Here is a 25,150-nt window from a genome sequence, read left to right as displayed (position 1 = left end):
AAATCAGTTGCCAGTGTGTCCCACGCCTTCCCTAATGCTAAAGCTCCGTCTAACAGAGAGGAAGTCACCTCTAGCATTAGTAACTGAGCCCATGCCAGTGTAAACAGTAATTGAACATGATGCCATCAGGAATGCCATTTAAAGACATTAACTGCTATGAAGCCCTTGTTGACAGCACTGAGCACTCAGTGGGAAGGCAGAAAAAAGGGAGAGAAAGATGATGATGATGATGAGCATTCAGCTGGATGGGAACCCATTACTGATGATTACTCAATTAAATAGGGAGAGACACCAAGGGAAAAAAACGAACTGATGAAAACTCATTACAGGGGTTTAGACTGCCCGAAAGTGCTTTGACATCTTCACTCAAAGCCTTCAGTATCATCAAAAGGGAGTTTGTAATTCCCCATTTTGCTTGCCTCCTCCATCAGCTCCATCACTGGCATAGTAGTGGGAATCATTTCCTACTTTCTATGACTCAGACTTTTGTTGATATGGAGATAAAATGTGTTTTGTTATCATGTAGAAGATATTTTATCCATTAGATTTTGTGCCTTATTTTAGCCTGGTCTAAACCTGGTCTTTACCAATTGGTTCTACATTAGAAGCTTGCTTTAAGAGGGAAAAAAAACTTTCCTGATGGCTCTTTGGGTAATGGCCATTCTCTGTTAATTAAAAAAATATATATATCGTTTTAAATTTTTTCTTTTTTTTTCAAATCAGGTGGATTACCCTTGGTACACTAAATAGGTTAATGAGAATAGAGGGGTAGAGTAAAGCGTGATATGACATGAACATTCCCAGCCAAAAATAATAATCAAATTTTGCTTCTGGTAGAGGTAATTCATACAGTATCTAGGCTACAGACTATGCATTTGAAAATTGAAAACTGAGAACAGTCAGTTATTGGTTTTTGGACATGTAACACCTAATAGATCTGGCATTCACTCACTTACAATTTAGCTAGATAAAAAAAAATCTTCAAATTGTTTAGCTGGCTAAAATTTCTTCTCATGATGTGTCGAGTTAAAAAAAAATTACACTTGCAGTTCTCCATTTGTTTTTGGCAGCTTCCACACGGTTTAATGTAAAATGTTCCATATGTTTTAGCAGGCTAACAATTCTCAGAACAGTTTAGCACACAAACTGTTCTCCACAGAGTTAAGCACTTTGTAACAGTTCTCCAGGCATTTTAATAGGCTAACAATCCTCCATACAGTTTAGTACGCTAACAGTTTTCCAAACAGTTAATCAGGAAGGGATAACAATTCTCCACACAGTGTCGTCTGCTAACAGTTCTCCACATGGTTCAGCAGGATAACCTTTTTCCAAACTTATTAGCAAGTACAGAATTCTAAACTGCTTTTAGCAGGCTAACAGCTTTCCACACAGTTTAGCAGGATAACCACTCTCCATCCAGTTTAGCAGCTCTAACATCATCTACAGGTTTTAACTGAGCTGAATACTTCATATACTTTAGCTGGTTAACTGTTTTCCACAGGGTTTAATTGACTTAAAACTCTTCAATCGGAGTCATTGGTTAAAAGTTCTCAAAGTTTTTATCACACTAACAAATTCCCACACAGCTTAGCATAGTAAAAAACATCAACTTGGCAGGAGAAAATCCTCCACAAGGGGATGCCATTAGTATTAAAATGACTTAATGTATTTTTGTAAAACAATGATTATGTTCATATTGTGTATATACTTTTGCACATATTTTTTCTTTATCGTTACAAAACCTGTGGCTACACAGAGCGTGGTCGTACTGGCACGGTCTCTTCTGTTCTCTGTGAATCTTGTATGGTGTTTTGTTTTCAGGTGGTGTCAACCCTCTAGTTTTTGTCTTCTTTGCTTGTAGTTTCCTCGTAGAAACCATAGAGGAGCTGTGTGTCATTTTATTGTATTCAAATAATTTATTAAGTGTCAGAGTATGACCTTTATTTGCAGTCCTAGTTAATGTTTTGTTATCCCCCTGTGGTCTTGTGAATTATCAGCTTTTAATTTACATATACAAACACATCTCAGGAGCCAAATATTTTTTGGTAGTTTTAAGGCGAGTCATTTTAGATTTGAAAAATATTTTTCCCCCCAAATATCCACAGCTTCTGGTCTTATTAATTACACTGTTTGCTTCAGACTAACAGAACACTTTTTTTTGTTTTTGTTCTTGTTTTAAAAATCCCCAGCATCATGTCATTTGTGCTGTTTACAGTGTGTGTAATGCACAGAAGCACAGGAGCGAGTTGTCTTGCTGTATGTTCTCTGAAACCAGGCCTGATAATTAATATATTACAGCCCCAGAGTCCATTAGACAATTTTCTCTTGCTGCAGTAATGGCTGCACTTGTCCTGATTACAGCTTGCAGTAAAATGGAAACTGATTTCAGTGCTCTGTGGAGTTGGAGTAGCAGAAATAATACATCATAAAGCTTTTCTTGTAAAGAGTAGATTTATGTTAATACTAAAGCCGTGGATGTGTAGGCTGGATTAAGTTCTATGTTAATAGGATCTGAAAGCCATATGGTGAAAGTGTGTGAGAGCTGTGAGTTTGCAAGTGGCATGTGTTTCTTGAGACTGGCTCCTCCCCCACAGTAGATTCTAGGACTGAAAGATTCTATTATAATTGTAATTTCTTATTTTTGCTCAGTGCAATATTTAAATCCAATATATAATGTGTGTGTATGTATGAACAGTATAAAGTCTTATGGTTTACATACACTCACATTGCAAGGCTATGGAACTCTGTTGTGTTCTGCCCTTTCTGCTCAGCTTGTATTCAGTGCTTATAGGCACTTTGCTCAGCCATGTACTTATTTTTAGTCAGGACCAGCCTTCCATCTGTTTGAATGAGGATAGACCAAAATACCAAATATTGAATGACCAATTAGAAACATATTTTAAACCACTGATAAAATTTGATTAACTCCTCATTAACAGTGTTTAGCGTTTGACTCAATAATGCACAAAAACATGATTTATTTATTTATTTTTGCTTTTTATGACTCCTGCGCTTGCTTACATCCCCACAGCGAGGATGGGCTTCCCCAGGAAGCTGACCTTCTTCTGCTTTCGGCACAACCAGCAAGCTGATTGGCTCTTTTTGCTGAAGGGTGGGCCTTTATTCTTGAATAGACACAATGATTAGTGTTATAAGAACTCCCATTTGTACTGTTTTCAGTAGCTAGTCTCTTCATTAATAACATCTCTGATTTAGTGTACTGATAACAGCGTCCTGTAATGAACATCAGTCAATAACAGATGCAATTTTGCGGAATGTTTTGATAGCTTGACATACCTTTATTTGCCTAAAAATTGTGAAGAATTTGTAGGACAACATTACATATGCCAGATGCTATCATTTCGGAGATCCTAGGCTACTCTAATAAGTCTTAGTTTGAGATATTAATATAAACAGGGTGCTAATAATCTTGTAATCAAAATATATTCAAATTAATGTCTAAATCAAATAAATTTTCATTATTTGTCTTTTATTATGTTATGCTGATTTATATTATAGTCTCTATTACTATATTATTTTATTAATACTACTATGTGGTAGTGTTGGCCATGATGCTGATGCTGTTTTTCCATGCTGGATTACTCACTTATAGTTGATGACAGATACTGCACTGGTTGGATAGGGTAAGTCTTGTTGTTTGATATAAAATATATTGTATTGTATCTGCAAGTTACTCTGGTCCTCATTTAATACTGGCATTAAGCTAACTGCTCAATGCAGGCATTGTATGTTTTTTTATACTAAAATATGGAACATATGTTTTAAGTTATGCTTTCAAAATACTTTCCATCACAATATATACTGATATGTGAATTATCGTCCAGCCCTATTAGATATATATGTACAGTTGTAAGTATGCTGCAGGTGTTCTTCTCGTCCTAGCCTTACAAGATGAAACAGAATCCAGAGCCTCAGTATGGACCCTGTAGAATTTTAGTGTAACCTGCTTGATCTTAAACGAACTGTGCTTTACTTACTGTTGTCTCACAGACAGTCTGTGTTGGGTTTCCCTGAAATCTCTGCCTTTTACAGTATTCCATAATTTTCTTTTTAGCACTTTAATAGTTGCTGACGGGCACTTCCCTAAGGATTGAGTTTCTGTTTGCATAGCACTAATTCCAGAGTGCTGACCGCATCCCTTTTGCTCAGTATCATGGCACGGGGTTCAGACACAAGGGGAACAGCCTGACTTGGTTTTTACTCACAGCTGAGGAGGTGTGGAGGTGAAAGCACTGTCCTTGTGCGTGCGTGAGGGTTGGCTCCTCTCCTGTACACTCGGAGACAGAAGACATGTCCTTAGTTAATGAGAATCTTTGAAAGTCACATTACAGCAGTGGGAGGCACTTCTGAGAAGAGAGCAGATGGAAAATGGATTTTTAGCGTTGATTAGTTGCTGATTGAATGTTTGCTGAGTTGCTTCTTTAACACTTACTGTACGCCCTACTTCATCAGACCAATTTACCATCTGTTACATTATTTAGATTTTTTTCCATTGTACTCAGATTTCTCCAAAACTACCATTGAGACCAGACGTTAGATTTATTAAGTGTTGGTTAGGCCCATAGTAAATTGATTGATTCTAATAAAAAGTATGAAAAATATGCAGTATTTCATTTAATCACATCCTATAGCTTGTTTTTTTTGCCATTAAAATCAGAAAATATTAAAGATAATAATAATGTAACCAGATTATAATTTATAATTTGTTGGTTTTCTATTTTGGTGAAATAATGTTTTTTGGCCGCTTTTATGTTTTTTTTTTTGTTTGTTTTTTTTAAAGGTGTTTTTAAAATGGACTATGGTTCTTTTCTACCTTTGGTGTGGTTGATTTTGGCAGGTGTGAAAACCTTGTGTACGAACCAAAACAACCACATAATACTCAGGAGAGGAGGTGGTCTTGGTCTGGTTCCAAACGAAGACATGATTTGACCTTAATCTAACTCATCATATATACTCCTCATGTTTAATTCAGATGCCTGTTTATGTGCAGTTTAACTTTTCCCCCTCAGATAATAGCTACAGTTATGAACAAATGTTATTTCTGCTACTGCTTCACACTAAGCTGTTTTCATACTGAATGCATGTGTGCTGCAGGCTTTGAACAAAAAAAATCTCTCTAGAACAAAGTTTGTTTTAAAATAGTTTGTTCTTAATATGAAACAGGACCTTTCTGATGATGTCACTATAAAATCATATATTCACATATGTGTGATCAATAGGCTATAAGAAGGCTTCTTTATAGGACAGTTCTGACAAAAGCCCGTCTTACCTCAATTGCAGTTTTTGCTTTGAAACACAGCTTATTTGAGGCTTTTAAGATTTTAGAAGAGTTTCAGCGTGTCTTTACTGTGTGAGTACTAAAACATGTACAGACCTACTGCACTGAGCCCTGCACTGGAACTCGTAATACAAGTGATTGAAACTGAACTGCGCATTGGTGGAAAGCCAATCAAGCAAGACTGTTACAGTGGTCATTTTAGAGGACAATGAACAACCTTGGATCACTTTTCAGACCAGCTCTAATGTCCCATGTATGCGGTGAAAAGAACAGAGCAGACAGTCTGTGCCAAGTGCGCCTGTTATTCCATTACCTAGCCCACAGTTTCCTCTCACTGGCTCCCTGCGGTGGTGTAAAACTGCAGTGGCCGGCAATGGAAATGGAAGAATGTCCTGCCAGTATTAAGGAGAGGATATTTTTGCCAGTTCTGTGGCACTACACCTCATCTACATTCTGTGTTACTGTTTTTTTATTGTTACAGTTAGTGATCTTTCTCACAAATATATTAAACTAACCCTTTTCATCAGACAGTCTGGTGGAATTATGATATAAAAGCCTGATGAACTCAGCAGAATTGGGGCATGTGAGCGACTGATTAAGAAACCCAGTGAGAAAAAGACTGGAGAAGATTACAGTGGAGTAGTGCAGCATTAAAGCAGCAGATGGAGCTCAGCAGCCTGGCCTTCTCACTCACCTCGTCTTGTCAACTCTCTCGAGCCGGGACATAAATCTCTCCCTGCATGGGCTGCCCTATCTCAGATAGGCGGCTTTTCTGATGAGCTAGCAAGATCTCTCTCTCCTTCTCTCTTTCAAGCTCCAGGAGTAATAAGGCAAATGAGAGTAAGAAGAGAAGACATAAAGACGAAGAGGAGGGCATTGCACAGATCACGTTTGGGTGTTCTAATGTATATTTTGAATAGCCGCCAAGATTAGATAGACATTCTTGAGAATCTGAAAGCCTTCAGAACAGGTGGTGGAGTAGTGTCTAGCTCTTCACAAAAAAAAAAAAACACTAACTACCTTGGTGGGCCGAATGTGGTTAAAAATGTTTTTTTTTTTTTTTTTTTTTTTTTTTTCAAAACTGAGTAGAAGTTTATTTTTTTATCCAATCAGAACTGTGAGAGACAGAGAAATACAGGGCTAGTGGTCAGGGTTTAAACACAATTGCAAGATATAACCACTGCCTGACATCAGTACATGTAAACGATTAATTCAGAATCTATGCTTTTTTCTTTATCTATACATTAATGATCATTAGCCACTTTCCCACTGTCTGACTAACCGGTTCCGAATACAGAGAGTAACTTGTCCTTGTAGCTTTTCAACACAGTGTGCAGCGTATGCTGATCACAGCAGGACTGTTTAGAGAGGGTGGCTTATTGATGTTGCTGCTCACTAATAAGGCCTTTACATTTTTGAGTTGCTTTAAGCCTCATTTATGCTCCTGAGACTCTGCTCTTTAGCACAATAAGCTAATAATCACCAAATATTTATGCTTATGTGAAGTTTGATGCGCTCCAACTGGCCTATACCACTTCAAATTGATAGAAACAGCTGAATATGGAATTTAAATGAACAGAAGACACGTTTATAAAGACTGAGTGAACAGCCCTCCCCCATTTAGTTTCTGTCCTCAACATTTTGTGTTGTGCACTGTGGTTACATATTAACAATTAATGGACAATGTTGACGATAACAGTTTTTGACAACTCCAAATTTCTAATTAACTGTTTGTTAATTTGTAACTGCAATGCACTACGTGAAGAAATGGGTTCACTCAGTTTACACCCAACTTGGGTATGTGTCTCCAAATATGCCCAAACGTAACAGATTAAAAGTGTTTTGTGTTTTAAACATATTCTGAGAACGCACCTCTGTTTCCATTGAAGGATTCCTACATTGTATCTTTCTGACTGTATGATTGGAGTTCAATGAGACAGCTAGCCAGAAGCAGACCGTCTCACAGCTTAGGTCACTTTAAATGGCAGTCTGTCTGATTCCTGGATCCAGCTTCCTGTTGCAAACTGCTCTAGGTCTTCACAGTGTCTGACTCTCAGTTGTTGCCTGTGGTTCAGTGCAAGAGTCAAGTTGAGAAAGGGCAGCAGCTGTCCACAGTTCCACAGGGCAAGTTGAGAGCCAGGTTCTGCCCTATATCCTTGCCAGGTCTGTGGTGCAATCACTGTGCATCATTCTGAATTGTGGTGAAGTTGTGCTCGAGTGAAGGTGCTCTACAGTACGTACTTATAAGGATAGCTGTGATAATGAACTATGTTTAATACATCATGGTCAGCATTACTGTAAACTCATTAAGGATGCACAATATATTATTTGTTAATCAATATCAGAATATTTGCCTTTACAATGGCTCAGAGTGGCTCAATAGACCAAGATGCCGATGCTATGGGCAGAGGGTTTGAACCTCATCATGCTGCTTAGCTATGGTGGGTAATCACACACATTTTAGCCTTCAGACAGGCAAACCAAAAAAACTTCATTGATGTGTGATGGCAAAAAGGCTGTTAAAACCAAAAGAATGGCTGCTGTGGCATGTCTTAGAAATGTTTAGTGCTGTGCCCCTTATTATGTAGCTTTAGACCAGTCAGAGTGCTAATGCAAACCCCTGTCTGCTGTCAAAGGTGCTTATATTGGGCACACAATTGTCTGAATCAGCAGTGGATCAGTATTGACCAAAAATGGACTAATCCCGAAAGCCGTCAGATCATATTTAGGAGTTAAACATTACAAAATCCCAGTGCAAGACATATTGTTTGGGCCTCTCAGTCTCAGGAAGAGCCTTGTTCAACTATAAGATAGAACTACAGAGCCAGTGTTATAGCAATCACTGTGTGTGTGTGTGCAGACTAGGCTTGGTTCTGTCAGTCTTCTGAGGTGTAATGGCAGAACAAAAAACTTTTAGTCCTACTAACCAGATACTCCTCTCAAGAGTATATATTAATCAGCCCAGAGCAGCTATTAGCACAGCAACACAGAAGAGTTAACAGATTACAACATTATATTAAATTAGATTTGTCTAACTAAATTGGGCCCAAAGTTATATGCAAGTTTTTAGCAAAAGATAAGCAGATAAAATCTGGATTAAAAAGTGTAAAATTTAATAACTCTTAGGGTTTGAAAAGCTTTTGTGCTAATGATTGGCTTAATGAGTGCACTAGCTCAGACAGACAGTTTGAGGGCTGCTTTTCACTGCTTGAGAGCCTTATTGTCTGTGTGCACACACACACTCGCAAACCGCATGCCAGCTGCTGACATTCTGTCTATCCCCTCTGCTCTGGGCTGATAGAAGAGTCCAGTAAATCTTTCATCCCAGTCTCATCTCCACCTATATAAACAGCATGAATCAGAGTGCTGCGCTCTCTTCCACATGCGGCAGCACACATTTTATGCTTTTGGCCTCCTCGCTGGATGGATTTACAAACCAGCATCAGTGGCGACAGACGGTTAACAGAGTTTCTGTGTTTCTTGCTGCTCTAACAGCTGTCCACTCATCTGTGCAGGTGTGAAAAAACAGTGTGAACAGGCATGAGTTCTTGATACCAGTAGGGATTGCAACCGTTTCCTGTTTCTTCTTTTCTTATTGGGAGTGAACTGCTGAGTGCATTGTTTGTAAAGAGCTCTGCTTGAAACCCAAGCCTCAGGGGAATGATGTGCCTTGCACTGATGTGCCGTACTTGTATCGTATCATGTGTCTGTGTGTTGAGAGGGTGTGGTTTGGTTATTGGGCTTTGCAGTGGGAAAGATTGCATGTTTTGTTTTTTTCTAAACTCTTCAAATGCCTCTCATTTACTCTTCTCAGATGAGTGCGTTTCCCAGCAGCAGTGGGAGGAGGACCCTTGAGATCTGAACATGACTTAGCCTAGGCTGGGTGCTGTCTTTGTCTGTTATTTCCTCAGAGGCTGTTTACAGGAAAGGGGACAAGAGTTTTAATTGGATAAATATTACAGTACAGCATCCACAGCAGTTCATCAATTAATTACACGGATTTTGGTGTGATTTACGTTGTTTAACTTTTAAATGAACGCGACTTGGATTATTTGCATGGTGAAGACATTGAGCTTGTCTTCATGAGCTCTGAATTTGTATTTAGTTGTGGATTCAGAGTTCCCTTTTTCCCCCAAAACAAAGCCATTTTAAAAGTACCTGTATAAATTAAGGTACAAAAGTAAGTATAAAGTAAATTATGTATGGGCCAAGTTTCACAAAAGCAGTTATCTACTTGGAGGCATGAGTTGGTGGTGATTCAACTTGCTTGCTGTTGTGGAAAAATTCTAAAATGCATCATCTCTTGGCAGATTGCTATAGATCAGGATTTTCCAGTCTTCCTTATATGGATGTAGAAGTGATTACGTATGAAGTTTTTATTTATTTTTTTATTTAAAAAATATACTATTCTCTTAAGCAAATATAATGTCTACAGTCTAACATACTATGTAAAACTGATATATATATATATAAGAACAATCTCAACATTATGCAGCACAAGCACATTAGTTTATATGTTTATTTTTCCCCCCTTTATTTAAATTTGTTCTGGTTTTCATTAACTGGATCTGTTTACTGAACACTGTAGATTAATAAAGCTTGAGCTGGGCAGCTTGTTTTAAACCAGAAGTAACTCGTTAGAATAAATGCAGGAAATGACTAATGAAGCCAAAAAGCACCACTTTGTCTTTATCAGATTTTTATATCTTTATTATGAACCATTCCCCAGTGCCTGAGGTGGGTTTAAATAATTCTATCCTATCTGCATCCAAACCTTCATACTTCTAGCTTGAAAGATACATGTATTATTAAAAAAGTGGATATGTTTTTTTTTATTTTTTGTATTTATATTTGTTCGCCTTGTGTATTGTATGCAATATGCATGTGTGTGTGTGTGTGTGTTCACCTGTATCTGAAATATTGTGCTGAGCTCTGCTGTTATTGGTTTGGACCTTTCTCTAGGATTCAGTAATTTAAAACCACTTATTAAGAATATGAAACCTGAGCAGTTTACAGCCTTGTTCAAAAAATGTTTTTGTATGTTGTGGCATTTTATCTAACTGCAGTTTATCAGCGAAATGCCACAACGTATCATTTACTGCTTTGCTCTGACTCTGTATCAACAGAGATTATGTACATGTGTAAATGCATCCTTGTGTTCCTGTTGGCGTAAACTATAAAGCCCAGCATTCTCAGTTCAATTAGGCCCAACCAACTGCTTTCACAACTAAACAGTCTTAAATTGAGCTCAGTGTTGAGTCTGCCATCTGCTCAGGGAGTCGAATCCTCTCCCTTCATTCATCTGGAGGCTCCACCAATCCTTATGCAAATTCTGAGCCAAGTAAATTGTATCTTAGTAAATTTCTGACTTGCAATCATGTTAAGCAGTAGGTAATGTGATTTAAAATACCGGCTACTGTTCAGGGACTGAAAAACGCACACTTTTTAGTGGGGTTTGAGCTGCGGGACAATGTCTTTTGCTTACCACCACCTTAAGCTTTTGTGCATAAAAATTACGAATCATAATTATTAAACTCTACAGTTCTTTTTTTGTTGTCTGTTCATCTAAAAATATATATATTTTTAAAGGCACATAATGTAATTAATAAATTATCGATTTTTCTAAACAGTTTTTTGTGTGTGCTTAGTAAAAATAAGTTGACCTTAATAATAACAAATACAAATATTTCTCTCAAATTTTTCAAGATTTTCTTTTTTACTCATCCTCTTTTAAATTGTATGCATGCCAGAATATTATTTGAGATGAGATGAGATGAGATGAGATGAGATGGATACTTTATTGATCCCTGAGGGGAAATTCTAGACATCCAGCAGCAGGTATAATACACAAAGTTACAAAAGGATAAAATGTAACGATACATATAAATACAATAAAATAAAAAATAGAATGTACAATGTATAAGTACAGTCTATAGTGTGTGTGTGTAATGGAAAATCGGTAGTGCAGTTGAACACAATAGACAGTGAACACCAGTTGATGTGCATAAAGTGAGGATAACTGATACATACAGAAAGTGCAAATACACAGTTATATAATAATTTAAATTTAGCAGAGCAAAAGATACGTAAACAGGAGATGAATGAACTAGTGAATGAACTACTAGTGCAAAATAGGGTAGAACTGTACAAATAGTGTTATAGGCATCAGCAAGACTGAGAGTGTGTCCATAGATGGGGGTGTATCCATGGTGTGGCCAGAGTTGCCAGAATGAAATGAAAAAGTGTCAGAGTCTTCAGTTTGCTGCTGTTGGAAAAATACATCAGTGGTAACAGAAAACCTCTGCTTTATGTCATATGTATTAATATATTTACTACAAAAACTGCATTTGAAATGGTGTGGGACACAGTGCCTGATTTCATTGGGCGTGGCCATCCTAGAGACACATCAGTGATGTAATGCAATTTAGCAGATTTTTTGGAACCACTGACCTCACTTCTCTTGACCTGTCTTCCTCCTTGCCTTACAACCAAGTGATTGCAATGACAGGAAAATATGAAACAACAAAATTATATTATAATTTATATATATATATATTTAACAAATAGACTAAATGTTAATCACCATTTACTGGAACTGATAATTGATTTAAAATATAAAGCAAAGCACAGATGATGTGTTGTGTACCATCCCTATCAATAACAGAGATTCTTTCATACAGCAACCCTGTAAACTGAGGAAAAACGCTTCCTCAGCCACACTCTTATGTAGTAGGTCAATTTATAATGATTGATATCCAGCTGTGACATCGAATGCTCACGCCTGTGGCAGTTGATGGTTATTTTTTTTATTAATAATCAATTCATAGACAGAGTTCAAATCAATCCTGCAGTGCCTCTCCCTCAGAACTGTTTTCACTGCTGCACTTTCTGTATGGATTTGTATCCTCACTGCCGTGTCGCAGTAGCTGAAATGAGTGATGGGACCATTAGGCTCCACTCCTCAGCTCTTCTCACTGCATGCCAGCACTCTAACACTGGAGCTGTCCGACACCACTGTGTTCTTGGATAGGCAGGGAAGCTCTCAGGCGTCAGGGGTAGAATTTGCAATCTCATTTTAGTGTATGTAATCAAAATCTGAGCCCTCTGGCAAGGAGAAGGCCATTTATCTGAGAATGTGGGAGGATTTTTCTTTCCTCCCAGGTCGTGCTGGCCCTGAAAATGTTGTCATCTTAAATGACACAGCCACGTGATTTCAGAACAGTATGGGTTTTCATTTCTTTGCATATAGATCAGAGAGGAATGGCAATGTCATGGCCAGGAGCAAAAAAGGTCTCTGTAGACCTCTGTAGGCTTTTAGGTAGGGACGTACCGATTCATCATTTTCAAATTGCCGATAACAATACATAGACTTGCTGCATTGTTTAATATCCTATACCATTGGTGCTTAAATTAACTGTATGGTGGGATGTGGGAAGGATTTAAGACTTGAACATTATCTTTCTTCTGTAAAACTTCTTCTGTATAGTGGCAAGAAAAAGTATTTGAACCATTTAAAATTTCAAATCCCCAGATTGGCAGAACTGCTTTAGCTTTAGCTGTTATTTTTCTTGGATTTCTCAAGTGTAAGTGACCGGCTGCTGCCTGAGAAGTGTGAGGGGGAGTGTACGTAAACACGAGGTAACCGCATGGCCTCCACATGGCTGGGCATGTGCTTGTAAACACAGTGGTCAAAAGCTATGCACCTCTGTCTGGCACAGTTTTGCACAGATGTTTCCAGGTACTAGTCTGTGTTGCCTGTGGTGGCTTTAAATAATTCTATCTTATCGGCATCCAAACATTTATACTTCTAGCTTGAAAGTTACAAATATTATAAAAAAATACATTGTTTTGTAATATTTATATTTATTTATATTGGCACAGCCAAATCATGCTTTTAATCCCAGAAAAAAACTTTTAAAATGCCATTTAAATGTCCAAATAAATGAGTTATTATTGATGTTTTTTCCTTGGGTTTTGAGTGCTCGGCTGCCTCTAAAGCGCTTACTTAGCTCTCAGTAATATTGCAGTATATACAGTTGGGGGGAAAAAATAAATAAAAAAATAAAAAAAAACATTGAAAATTTTTCCCCAATATCGTTGAGCTCTAGGCCATAGTAATGTCACATAAGGCTGAGCCTCCTCACAATGCACAGCAGTTTATCATTGATTATTGTTGCGCTGACCCTGACTCTAAGAGACGGGTGGGAGCTGTTGTGGTTTAGCTTTCCTGTTTTTACTTTTAAACTCTACTAAAATGCTGTTTTATTTCTTTCTCTTTTAGCTCAGATCGACTTATTGAAGACACAATAAGGTAAGAATACTTCTTCAGAAACTGCAAAACTAACAGTTACTAACTGCTTGCATTTTAATATTTTGTAGCCACTTTTCAAAATATATAAAAATCTAAAGTTCCAAGTTGTCAAATATCAGTGCTGAAATGCCATGCACCAACTGTGATTGATGTTTTAACTTGACAAATAAATAAACAAACCTATGTCTTCTCTGATGCACTAGAATAGGAAGTCTTAGCTAGTACCTAAATCACTGCTAAACCAGTAGCGTTTCTCACACCCATTCACATTTGAATGACCTCAATCACTGCCCAACATCAAGCCACTGACCCATTACTTGTGCAGTCTGAGACCATTAGATTATCTGAAGAAAGGCTGAAAGTTGATCTTGTCTCTTAAATTAAGTTTGCAGAAAAGCTTTCTTTGCAGACATTTATTGGTTTCTTTTACAGATGTCCTGATCTAATCTGGTGATTGGGGTTAATCAAAGCATTTTGAATGGGTTGGGTATCTGCCTTTAAAGTTCCAACCCAGTTCTGATCCCTAGTCTTGTGGTCTTTCAGTAGCAAAGCATCATCTGTCACCCGAATAGTGCTGCTGCAGTGGGGAGCCTATCATTGTTTTAAAAGTAACCATAGACAGTGTTAATATTTAATCATATTTTGGTGAACAAAACTGAGAAAATTTATTTAAATAAAAAGTATGGTGACTAACAGTTAGCAGCCGAAACATAGCTGAACTTGGCTTATAATTAAATTTATTACTATTCCACCCTAAATTATCCAGCCTGTAAACCTTTTTTTTAATAGCAAAAAATGACTGCTGCATCATTTAACGTGGAACATAAAGCTTAGGTAGGAGGACACTAACTAAGCTTAGCTCTTGACTTGTTGTAAATGTGACGCATTAACATCTGCCAGTTTATGTCAAAAAACATTTTTTCATTGCTCTTCTGTAAAATGTTTGCTTTTTCTGCACTTTTTTTTCAAGCCCTAAAACTACTTTGGTACTTGGGCAACAATGTTTTTTTTTCTGTAATGTCAGAAAAAACATTTTACTATTAAACTATTTCTGGTTAATAATATAAATTATAGGCTCTTATTGGTCCGGACTAAGACCTTCCCATTATGATCGGGAGATTGCTGGTTCAAATCCCGTTTATATAGCTTGCCATCAGCTGCCGGAGCCCTGAGAGAGCACAATTAGCCTGGCTCTCTCTCACTCAAAAGGGTGATGTTGCTTAGCACAAGGAGTCTTTGAGCCCTAATGAGTGGGTTAGGTCATTGGCCTTGTAAATTGGGGAGAAAATAGGATAAAAATTTGAAATAATAATAAAAAATATATAAATTGTTGGTCTGCATTGGCGTGTTGTTATCTGATGTATCAGAGCTGGTTCAGTGTGCTTTCTTCTGAGTGCACTGGCTACTCAGTGTTGCTACATTAATGGCTTTTCAAAAAAAAGGTGGTGGGTCAAGTTAGGTCAGCAAGACTGGATTATAACACACTACAAAGTTTAGTTTAATACAGTCTAAAATCATTATATAAGCTGCTCACCAACTAAACAGCAAGTTTACTAATATTTACTATTGTTCATTCACAACAAATCTAATTTTACTTAAGAAATTGTTTATAGAAACATGTTAACAGCTGACAGCCAGCATTATGATACTCTGATCAAGGGTCTAAACAAACTTCCCTTAGAGGACATCCCTGAGATTTGACTCTGTACAAAGCTAAACAATACACAAAGGTACATGGTGTTTTGTTTTGTTCTCATTTAAGTGATGTGCCTCCTCCCGAGATCCTAAACCATGGCTTAGTAAATAACAATTACCACACTGTAGTATGTGACCAAAGTCCTGAGAGACAACCTTGCCCTTCAGTTGAGTTGGTATTTACACGGCTGCTAGGTGGTCTGAAGAGCTGGTGGTGGTGGAGGCACTGTCACTAATGGGTGCTCCCCTGTGGTTGACTGCGCTCTCATATAAGCCCAGCAGCTTCATTCTCCCCAGCTCCACCGTGACAGCTGTTCTCATCTTGGGGAAGCCCACAGGAGCCAGCTGGCTCAGGTGCTTAATTAAGCCGGTTCCTGGCCTATGCAGCTTCTCTTCTAAATACTCTCGGCTTTGTTCGAGCAGAAAATTGCACTGTGTCAGCTGTCTGAGATCATTGTGCTTTCTCTATCAGCCCAGAGTCACCAACGCTATAACTGAGACTCATTATTTAACGTTTCATCATGGGAACACGCTCTGTGGCGTGTGGGTGCTCATCATTACAATTTGATGATGCTCAGAATTCAGAAATGAGATTCGTTCCATCACCAGACAGAGATAATCCAAACCATGTGTCCAGTTCATGCAAAAGGCATGAGCAGTAATTGCCATGTTTAGCAGTATCCTTGCCATTGCATCCTGTGCTGCTTTGGTGGCTGAGCTGATTTCCCACATTCAGTGCAAATTAAAGTATTGTATCATGAGTATCATGCACTCTCTCTCTCCAGCAGCTCTCGGGGAGGGGCTGGCAGTACAGCACCGCTAGGTGATAAATGTCTCTGGTGTCTGGAGGAACCTGCGCTAAACTGTACTGAGACAAAGGTCAGGTTGTTTATGACTGAAGTCACCTGGGGAGAAAGCACCAGTGGTTTCTAGGCCCCGAGAGGGAGCTGTCATGTCTTATTTGTTGTGTCATTTGTTTGCATCAGTGGGGCGTGATTATATTCCCTCATTCGTCCCTGTTTGAGACTTATTGGTATTAGTATATCAGCTCTGTGGGGTGTAAACTGTAAAGAAGCCAGCTTTATATATGTTTCTGTGCAGCAGCAGCATATTCTTGCTTCATTTGCTTTATTTGTTCTGCTGTTTCTATTTTCAGTTGAAATGAATACGTGAACAGAACTGACCCATAATCTTGGGCAGTCTATTTGTACAGTCCTACAGATACACTGAGATGGCAAAGTCCATGGTGTAGCAGTATGTTAATTAATTATGAACTGTTCCCTAAATGGATAGATTGTTAATCTGTTAGATTTAATGATGCCTGATAGTGGGTGTTAGATGAATGGGATGTCCCATATCAAAAGTTGTGTATTAACTAGGAGTGGGCGATATGACCCTAAAATTGCGATTGCGATACTCCTGGCAATATGACAAAACACTAAATTGAAAAATAAATATTTCAAGAATACACTACTGCTACAAAATAAAAAATATATATTTTATTAATGCAATGAGATATTAAAAAAATACAAGAATTGTATTAGATTTGTAACTCGTGAAGTCAGTATGTCATGATACTAATAATACCCTCCAAATATCTCCATGTATCCAGGATTAAAGTAAAAGAAATTATACCTGACAGACCTAAGTCTGTGTCTGGTAGATATATAATAGAAAATTAGATCAGTGTGAATTATTTGGTACCCTGATGTGATAATTAGGGGTGGGTGATGTGGCACAATATTTCAGGGAATAATATTCTTCACAATGTTCACAAATGTGGGCAATGTTATTGCATACAATACGATTTTGCACACCCCTAGTGTTAACATTTAATATTAGTCAATCTACAGTGTCACGTGTACTGAAAATACATGATAGAAAGCATTACCACATACAGTGGCCAGTGGGATGTGTGTGTCCCCACACACACATCCCACAGGTCAGTGTAGCATTCTGCAGTTGCATTAAGACATGGCAAAAGTCATGTGACACAATGAAAGTATAATTCTATTATAAAAAGCCAAATAAAGGATATGGCTCCCAAGATGTGTGAGGAAGCAAGATGCCTTTAATTTAAAAGTATCTAAAGATGCTGTTTTTTATATCTATCCTCTTGCTGCATAGCTGCAGTCTGGACTGCGGTGGGCCGTGGTCCCGCAGCCCAAGCAGTAGGTGCCAGGCTATCGTTTACGTTCCCAAAGCTGCTGAGCTCCAGTCTGAGTGAGCTATAGTATCACACTGCAATTTAATCCTCTTCACCAGTAACAAGAAAGCAAGACTCAGCTGAAGAAGATGAATAAGTGCTGGCTCTGGATCCGTCCAACAGTTTTAGAGAAGTCTTTGGGTCGTGGAGATGAAGAGAAAGAGGGGACCGGTGCCAGTGTCATCTTTTGGATGCATTTTTACTGGAGCAAATGAAGGGTGTTGCTTGAAAACCTCATTTGTCCGTAACGTGAGATTTCTGGTATCTTCAGTGTCAGAGGAAATGAATGTGTAATGCATGGTGATTCTTCTTCTCCGGGCTGTTTGATGTGAGCCGTGGGCGGGTAGGGCAGCGTCTCCAGGGCTTTAGAGTAATGCAGCTTTCTTTTATTGTTTGAGCTCTGAGTCTGTAGGAGAGCTCTGCCTTCAGTGAGCTGCAACACTTTCTAAGCCTTTGTCTCACTTACTGAAACCACTGCAAGTGTGATGTCCCACTACTTTCTAACCACATGGTACTTTCTGCTTCTTTTTCAGCATTGCCATGGCAACCAAGGAGAACATGACATCCCAGCGTGGCGTGTTGAAGTCCATACAGAGCAGGGTCAACACTTTAGCCAGTATCCTTTCCCTGGTGTTTGTATGTCCGAATATTATGTACAAATGCACAGTCTAGTTGCAATATTAATTCCACTCATTCTGTTTTTCACATTATAAGTGTCAGACAAGTTCAATTAGCACTGGATGTTAACAGATTTCTCTCCTAAAAAATGCTTATTTGGGTTAGTAAAGTGCTTCCTTTTATTTACAGTAAGCTTACATTTCCAGATTTCCACTAAAGCTGGAGCATTAGTGGCCAACTGCTAACGGTTAGTGGCTAATGCCAACCAACAGAGCTACACTGAGGAACCCTGAGTGTTCCGGTAAACCAGGGCAAAATTGGCCAGTGGTTTGTCTCACGTAGCGTGTTTTAACAAGGTAAAGAAGCTGGCTAGAGTCCAAGATAGTGTAACACAGTTAACAGCTAATGCTAATGCTGCTCCAGCAGTGCTAGCCAGGGATATCAGCAGGCTACAGGCCGATAATACTCACCTCTAGAATGCCAAGAAGCCAGCGCTTAGTGTGGTTAGCATATAATGCTAATACCCCTGGAGAGCTAAACTAAAATCGGAGTTGCTTTACTGCTCCTTAAAACCTGACTAGTAAAATTCATACACAAGGCGCACCGGATTGTAAGGCACACTGGCTATTTTTGGGAAAATTAAAGGATTTTAAGTGCGCCTCATAGTGGGAAAAATATGTTACATTTATGCAGCTCCACTGAGCACATAGATGTACTTTATAGTTCTATAATTACAGATTGTAGTCTTTCTGTCTTTCTCAATACTGTATTATCCTCCCTATATTTCACCCTGTTCCTTAATAGTCAGGAACATACAAACCCCAGAGCAGAGCAGTTAATTCTTAGGTCATTCTTAGCACTGCAGTGACACTGACATTGGTAGTGTGTTGTGCTAGTACGAGTGGATCAGACACAGCAGTCCTGCTGGAGTTTTTCAATACCTTAGTGTCACTGCTGGACTAATAATTGACCACAACCAGAAATATCCAGCCAACAGCATCCGGTGGGGAGCGTTCTGTACCACAATTCCAGTGTTACTGCAGTGCTGAGTATGGCTCACTACTCTAATAGTACCTGCTCTATGGTGATCCTGTGGGGTCCTGACCATTAAAGAACTGATTGAAATGAGGATATTAAAGTATACAGAGAAACAGAAGGAATACAGTCTGTAATTATACATCTACAAAGTGCTCCTGTATGCTCAGTGAAGCTGAAATGTGGAGGATATGGCCATAATATTCTAACTTAATTATGTTTGATTGTACAAAAATGTCTGCATTCCCCCGCCCAGCTGCTTATTTAAACATAAGTGTGGCGATCAGACATTAATACTCTCAGGAGAATTCTGTGAGTATCTTGTGTTGGCTCATTAATCTGTTGTTTAGAGAGCTGTCCTTTGAGAGACAATGCTGAGCTTGCTGAAATTTAAGGTAAGCGTTTTAGACTAATGATTTTTATTGGGTTTTAAAACACAATGATCACGCTGGGTACTGCAGTCTCTCAACTTAGAGATGAAATTGGCCAGGCTGTAACTAAGAGGGAGTTCTCCCGTGATCCGACACTGCAGTGAGTTGCAACAAGAACAGTTCTTTAGAGCAAGCACTGAAGTAACAAGAGAAACAGTGGCATTAATGTGAAGCACCAAAATCTATTCAAATACAGTAAAAAGTTGCAAACAATCTCATTTGGGGCATTTTACATTGGACAGAACACATATTGGATTCTTATTCTTATTACAGTTTTTTGAGTTTAGCAGTTTGACCATTATGCTGGGTTGTTATAGAGACCCAACTCTAGGGTCCTTTGAACATATAACACTGTTAATTTTATTGTGGAGAATAATGTGGATTAAAATAATCACTATAAAACTGAACAATACAATTGACAACTAACAGGGGAAGGGGGCTAAATAGAGGGATAAAAACATGTCTTTCAAATATATTTTTAAACCAGGAGAGATGGTAATATGATGTACCATTTTATTAGTTTCATTCTTTGCTTCAGATAGCGTTTACACCAGGATATACTGTTGATACGCTTCCTTACTACCGTAAACACCCCACACAAGTGTCTTATTTGTGTAAAGCAGTAGAAGTAATTGTAACGAGCCACTCATACCAAATGATACAATTACTGGCAGTTCCTACACATTCTATGTTGCTTTAGGCATTAACAACCTGCAGAATCTAAAGCTTGTGTAAAAATTGGCTCTGCACTGCTCACCTGGTGACTGGAACTGTCTGGTGTGTTTGTACTCTCAGGTGTATCATGGGTGTTATCTTTGTGGCACAGAGATTTCAGCCCCCATTTGGTAAAGATTCAGAAAAATTACCCAGATAAAATACCTAGCTGTCTTAACTGCTCGCGATGGAAGGAATGCTGCACAAGTAAAAGGTCATTCAAAAGAGAAAGAATGAGTTTAGCTGTAAGATACGTAACCATAACGTTACATAACCATGCGCTCTTATTTTTCTACATTAGTGTAATCTTACTCTTAATGACAATTGTGAGGAAGATCAGATATAAGGCTAAGCATGTTAGCCAAGATTTGTGTTTTTTTTTTTTTTTGTTTGTTTGTTTTTTTTTTTCATTATTTGCTTCAACTGGGTCCCCATTAATAAATCATTAATGTAATTTAATTCTAAATTTGTTTGTAGCCTCTCAGCTTAGTGCAGATTATTTATAAAACACAAAGTTCATAATTGGTACACTGTAGTGCCTGTAGCACACTCTTAATGGTTGGAAACTTTTGAGTTCATACTGTGTGTGTTTATATAAAAAAAAAAAAACTTTGTATAAATTCCTCAGATTAATATTTTATGCATGAGGCCATTGGTATTCTAAAATGGTAAATATGTTTTAATGTAAAAAATATAATATATATTTTATTAAAAAGGTAATACTGGAAGCTTTCTTTGGTTCCTTAACATTTGTTCCAGATCGTTTCCCAGCCATCAACAGCCTCATCCAGCGGATCAACTTGAGGAAGCGGAGGGACTCGTTAATTCTAGGCACAGTGATCGGCGTCTGCACCATCCTTCTGCTGCTTTACGCATTTCACTGATTGACAGAGGATCTGAGCGATTGCTTTTTTGGGGTATATTCTGTGAGCAGTGGCAGGGCCTTGGAGAATAAAGCTCAGTGATGGGACCCTGGGGGCTACTAAGCAGACTCCCTCTTGGCCTAATCAGATAACAGGATTGATTGTGGCCAGCATGGACTACCTTACTTGTATTTAGCAATGGGATGGATGTAGCTCTTACAGCATTTTTGTGGTTCTATCACAAACATGCTGTAGGCTGTTCTGGCGAGGATAAGGGAATGGAGACCAAATAACTATTAAGAAGAATACTACAACTTATAACACTGGCTTTTATATTAAAAACAGTCTCTCTGTTGACACAGCACCACGAAAGTGTGCTCTGTCTATTGATTACTGGGCTAAAGAGGATTTTAATGTGATGGTCCTTTTAGTGAAGGGGATGTTCATCATATTATGTACCTTGTGATTTAATAAATTATTCATATACAGGATATTTAAAAAGTGTCACAGTAGGTGCCTAACTTCAAAAGCTGTTCTTTTTTTTCAGATCTTTAAACTCTGATAGAGGTTTTAGGTTTTCACACGGAGCTCTTGAACAGACTTTATTCAGCTTTGATCAGCTTAAAACTCTCCCCCGGAAAATTCTCCTGTATGCTTTTGCTGATGGTGAAGAAATGTCGGAGAAAGAAGATCCTGCATCCTGAAAGAGTTCACTCAGAAAACCATCAACCATCAGATTTGAGAGCATTGTGCCATGCAGTTTGTGATTCTCCACTGACTCACTTACTGAGCCTCTTCACTGTAACACAGCTGAAGGAACTGGAGCATGAGAACAGTAGCCAAAACAGCCAGCGCTTGAAGAGGAAGTTCGAAAGAACAGAGCCAACCAAGAAAGGAAAACGGCATGCAAGAAAGTTTAAAACAAGCTAGCGAGGCATGAAGAGTCTCAGCTAATGCCAGGTTCACACTGTGCACGACTTTCAGAGTAGGCAGATTGTTGTACTTTTCACACTACATGATTCTCTTGTTATCAGGAATATTATAGTGGCTGTGGTTTGCATATTACACAACTGATCAGTGACATGGAGACACCAATTACACAGCAGTCTTTCACCAGGCGGAACCCATCGTGACAAAACACAAATGCAGGAGAACTTCTGTGATCCTGATGTTTTTTTCTCCATCTTTTAAAATGATGAGCAGTAAAAACCTAATAATAAAACTTTGAGATATATAATTCATTTATCTTTTTTTTTTTTTTTTTTTTTTACCCCACAATTTTTAATTTTCTCCACAATTTGGAAGGCCCATTACCCGGTCCCTATTTTTAATGAACTACCATTATCAGTACCAATGCTCCCAACACTAAGAGTGTGAAGACTAGCACATGCCTCCCCAACACATGTGAAGTCGTCCGCCACCTTTTTGGGAGTGATGTGTGGAGAGCGCGCCATCTTCCCACCCAGTTGAGCTCTCTCTGACTCCGGCTGCTGATGCCAAGTCAGCATGATTCGGAATTCAAAACAGCTGTTCGAGTTATGATCCTCAGATTATAGTGACAGTGCCATAACCTGCTAAACCTGCTGTTTAACTCGATTTTAGAGTCACCGACATATCCATAAATCAAACTTCCTAATTATTTGACTGGGGTGTTGAGTGAATGGTCTCTGATCTGATGCTTTTGTTTGCGATTTCCAAAAAAACTGTCATGACTGAAAACTCAAGCCTAAATTGATATAATGTGAATACAGCCTAGGTCTCTATGTAGCTGATTTACTGTCTTGTACCTCAATATTGCTTGCACTGTTTCTATAAATCTGGAAGCCTGTCAGACATGTTTTTCCATCAGAGCAATTAGCAAAGAACAGATGCTATACTATCTTCTCCAATTTGTGACTCCCTGTTTTTCTTTTCATTTCTGAGCTTCACTAAAATGAGCTTAATTAGCTCTAATAAAACCATGTTTTCAGAACCAACTGTTTCTAATCAAGATAACCCAGTTCTGCAAAATGATACTGTGCCAGATGTACAGAGAGAAGACTGTAAGAATGCAGGGTCCTGAAGTGCTGCAAGCCCAGAAGGAGGCACACAATTTATCTTTGTCTATGATGGTGTCCACCTTTCGCTTTGGTCCATGTAACTTGACAAATGATACCTGTTCCCCAAATAGGCCTGCTGAGTTTTACTCATTTGCATCATCTATTTTTGATGTGTCTGTCCCAGTTCATGCAAAGAGGCCTGATATTCTTCAGGCTTGTTAGGATGAGAAAGGGTTTTTGTTTAAAGTTGTGCCTAGACACACTAAACTGAGGTGGTACATGTGCAAAGAATTTCATACAGTCAGTTATGCCTGTCACAATAACTACAGTCATGTAAATAAAATAAAGACATCCTATGAGACCCTTTTGTCTTTTTAAATATATATTCAAACATGGATATTTTAGCTTCACATTATTGAGAGATGGAAATCCTGTTTTTTTTTTTCCCCACTCCTCCATGCAGATTTTTTTTTTCCAGCCGTTACTTGCTGGATTTCCTGAGAACGTTTTGGATCGTTGTCGTGTTGCATGATCTATCTCCACTTCAGTTTTTGGACCGATTCCTTCACATTTTCCACAAGCATCCTCTGCTTTATGTTAGTAATTGATTTTTGTGATGGGCCCACAGTCAGCAAAATATCACCAGTTCTTTAACAATGAAGAGCTAGCGGGCACATTTCTTTGTCTCTTTTTTTTCTTGGGCTGTCTCCAGCCCCTGTGGTCTGCTCTTTTGGGCCTTTATCTAAAGGTCACAGCAGTCTCTCACAGTTTCAGCTCAATACAGTTGTCAGAAACACTAAAATTCAACAGAAAACTGTAGGTGTCCTGGGTGTTGCTCTGTGAGGACAGATTTGAGTCCAAGGGCTTGTTTTCTCTCTCTCAGCTGATGCTATTCTCTTTGTTCTCTGTGGGAGGAGAATGTTTGGGCTGTGGTGACTGTTGTAGAGTCAGCTCCTCTCTTTCATCCTGTATAAAACTGTGCATACTGAAGGTTATACAGTGTTAGAGTTGTATTTTATCTTCCGTGCCCCTGTGGGGCTATCCAGTTACACAGTATGCAGAGTTCAGCAGATTACAGCTGTTAGATTTAACCAGAATTTCAGTCCTTTTGCAGTTAGTGGCTTTAATTTTTTTTCTCCTTTTCTTTTGGGAGCCCACAGTTTAAAATATGGCTCAGTTACCTTAAATGTTCGACCCATTTTCTGCATGGAAGATACTCGAGCCTGAAGGTGGTCATAAGGACAGTAACTGGGCTTTTGCAGGAAGCTAAAATCACTGGGTCAGCTTTGCTTCTTCCTTTCAGTCTGATCCTCTCTTCCATTAAAGTTAATCAAATTTCCTCACCTTGCAGGCCATGAATGGAGTTCTTTCATTTAAAGCTGAGAATGTTTGGGGTGGTAAAATGCATAAAAAAACGTTCTCAAGTTAAAGTATTAATATTGTTTTAGAATCGTATTCAAGAAATATTGAAAATCTGCAGTTCAATTTATTTTATTTTCTCCCAGTTTAGTCCACATCACACAATGCTACTAAGCTACTTAAAAAGGAGACACATGAACTCCAGTGCATCTTGTGTTTTAAAAGAATGTAACCCAGTCATTGAAAGAGAATGCTAACTGCTAATACTGCCAAGCTAACAGATGCCTGGATGTCTTTGTATTAGCTGTATCATTGAAACCACTGACTGGTGAAGTGAGTAATGTTTATCATCTGGTTTTGTTTCTAACTATCAAAAGTGGGATATACATGGTATAACAGTATTTGAATTGAATCTGATATTTTAACCCTTAGGATGGCTTGGGATTGCCCACATCTGTATAAACTGTGTGGTATCATGAGCCTGATAATCAGATAGGTAGAAGATGATTTTCTGAAGTGCAGCCATTTAACATTTCTTGAACTACAGTGTCACGTGTGTACTGGGATTACATCATAGAAT

General features: G+C 38.4%; 1 protein-coding gene across 1 annotated transcript in view; it reads left to right on the top strand.

The window, feature by feature from the left end:
- Positions 1 to 23,572, top strand: part of gosr1 (golgi SNAP receptor complex member 1) — a 38,045-nt gene extending 14,473 nt beyond the window's left edge. The window contains exons 7-9 of the mRNA XM_007245931.3: positions 13,581 to 13,610; positions 18,045 to 18,127; positions 21,069 to 23,572. Of these exons, the coding sequence (XP_007245993.1) occupies positions 13,581 to 13,610; positions 18,045 to 18,127; positions 21,069 to 21,193 (238 nt within the window). The 3' untranslated portion in view covers positions 21,194 to 23,572. The remainder of the gene's footprint in view (positions 1 to 13,580; positions 13,611 to 18,044; positions 18,128 to 21,068) is intronic.
- Positions 23,573 to 25,150: the final 1,578 nt, after the last annotated feature.

Source organism: Astyanax mexicanus, chromosome 18 (genome assembly GCF_023375975.1).
Source record: "Astyanax mexicanus isolate ESR-SI-001 chromosome 18, AstMex3_surface, whole genome shotgun sequence".
In the NCBI taxonomy this organism is placed as follows: Eukaryota; Metazoa; Chordata; class Actinopteri; order Characiformes; family Acestrorhamphidae; genus Astyanax; species Astyanax mexicanus.
The sequence above is the reverse complement of the archived record's forward strand: the minus strand, read 5'-3'. Positions and strand labels throughout refer to the sequence as shown.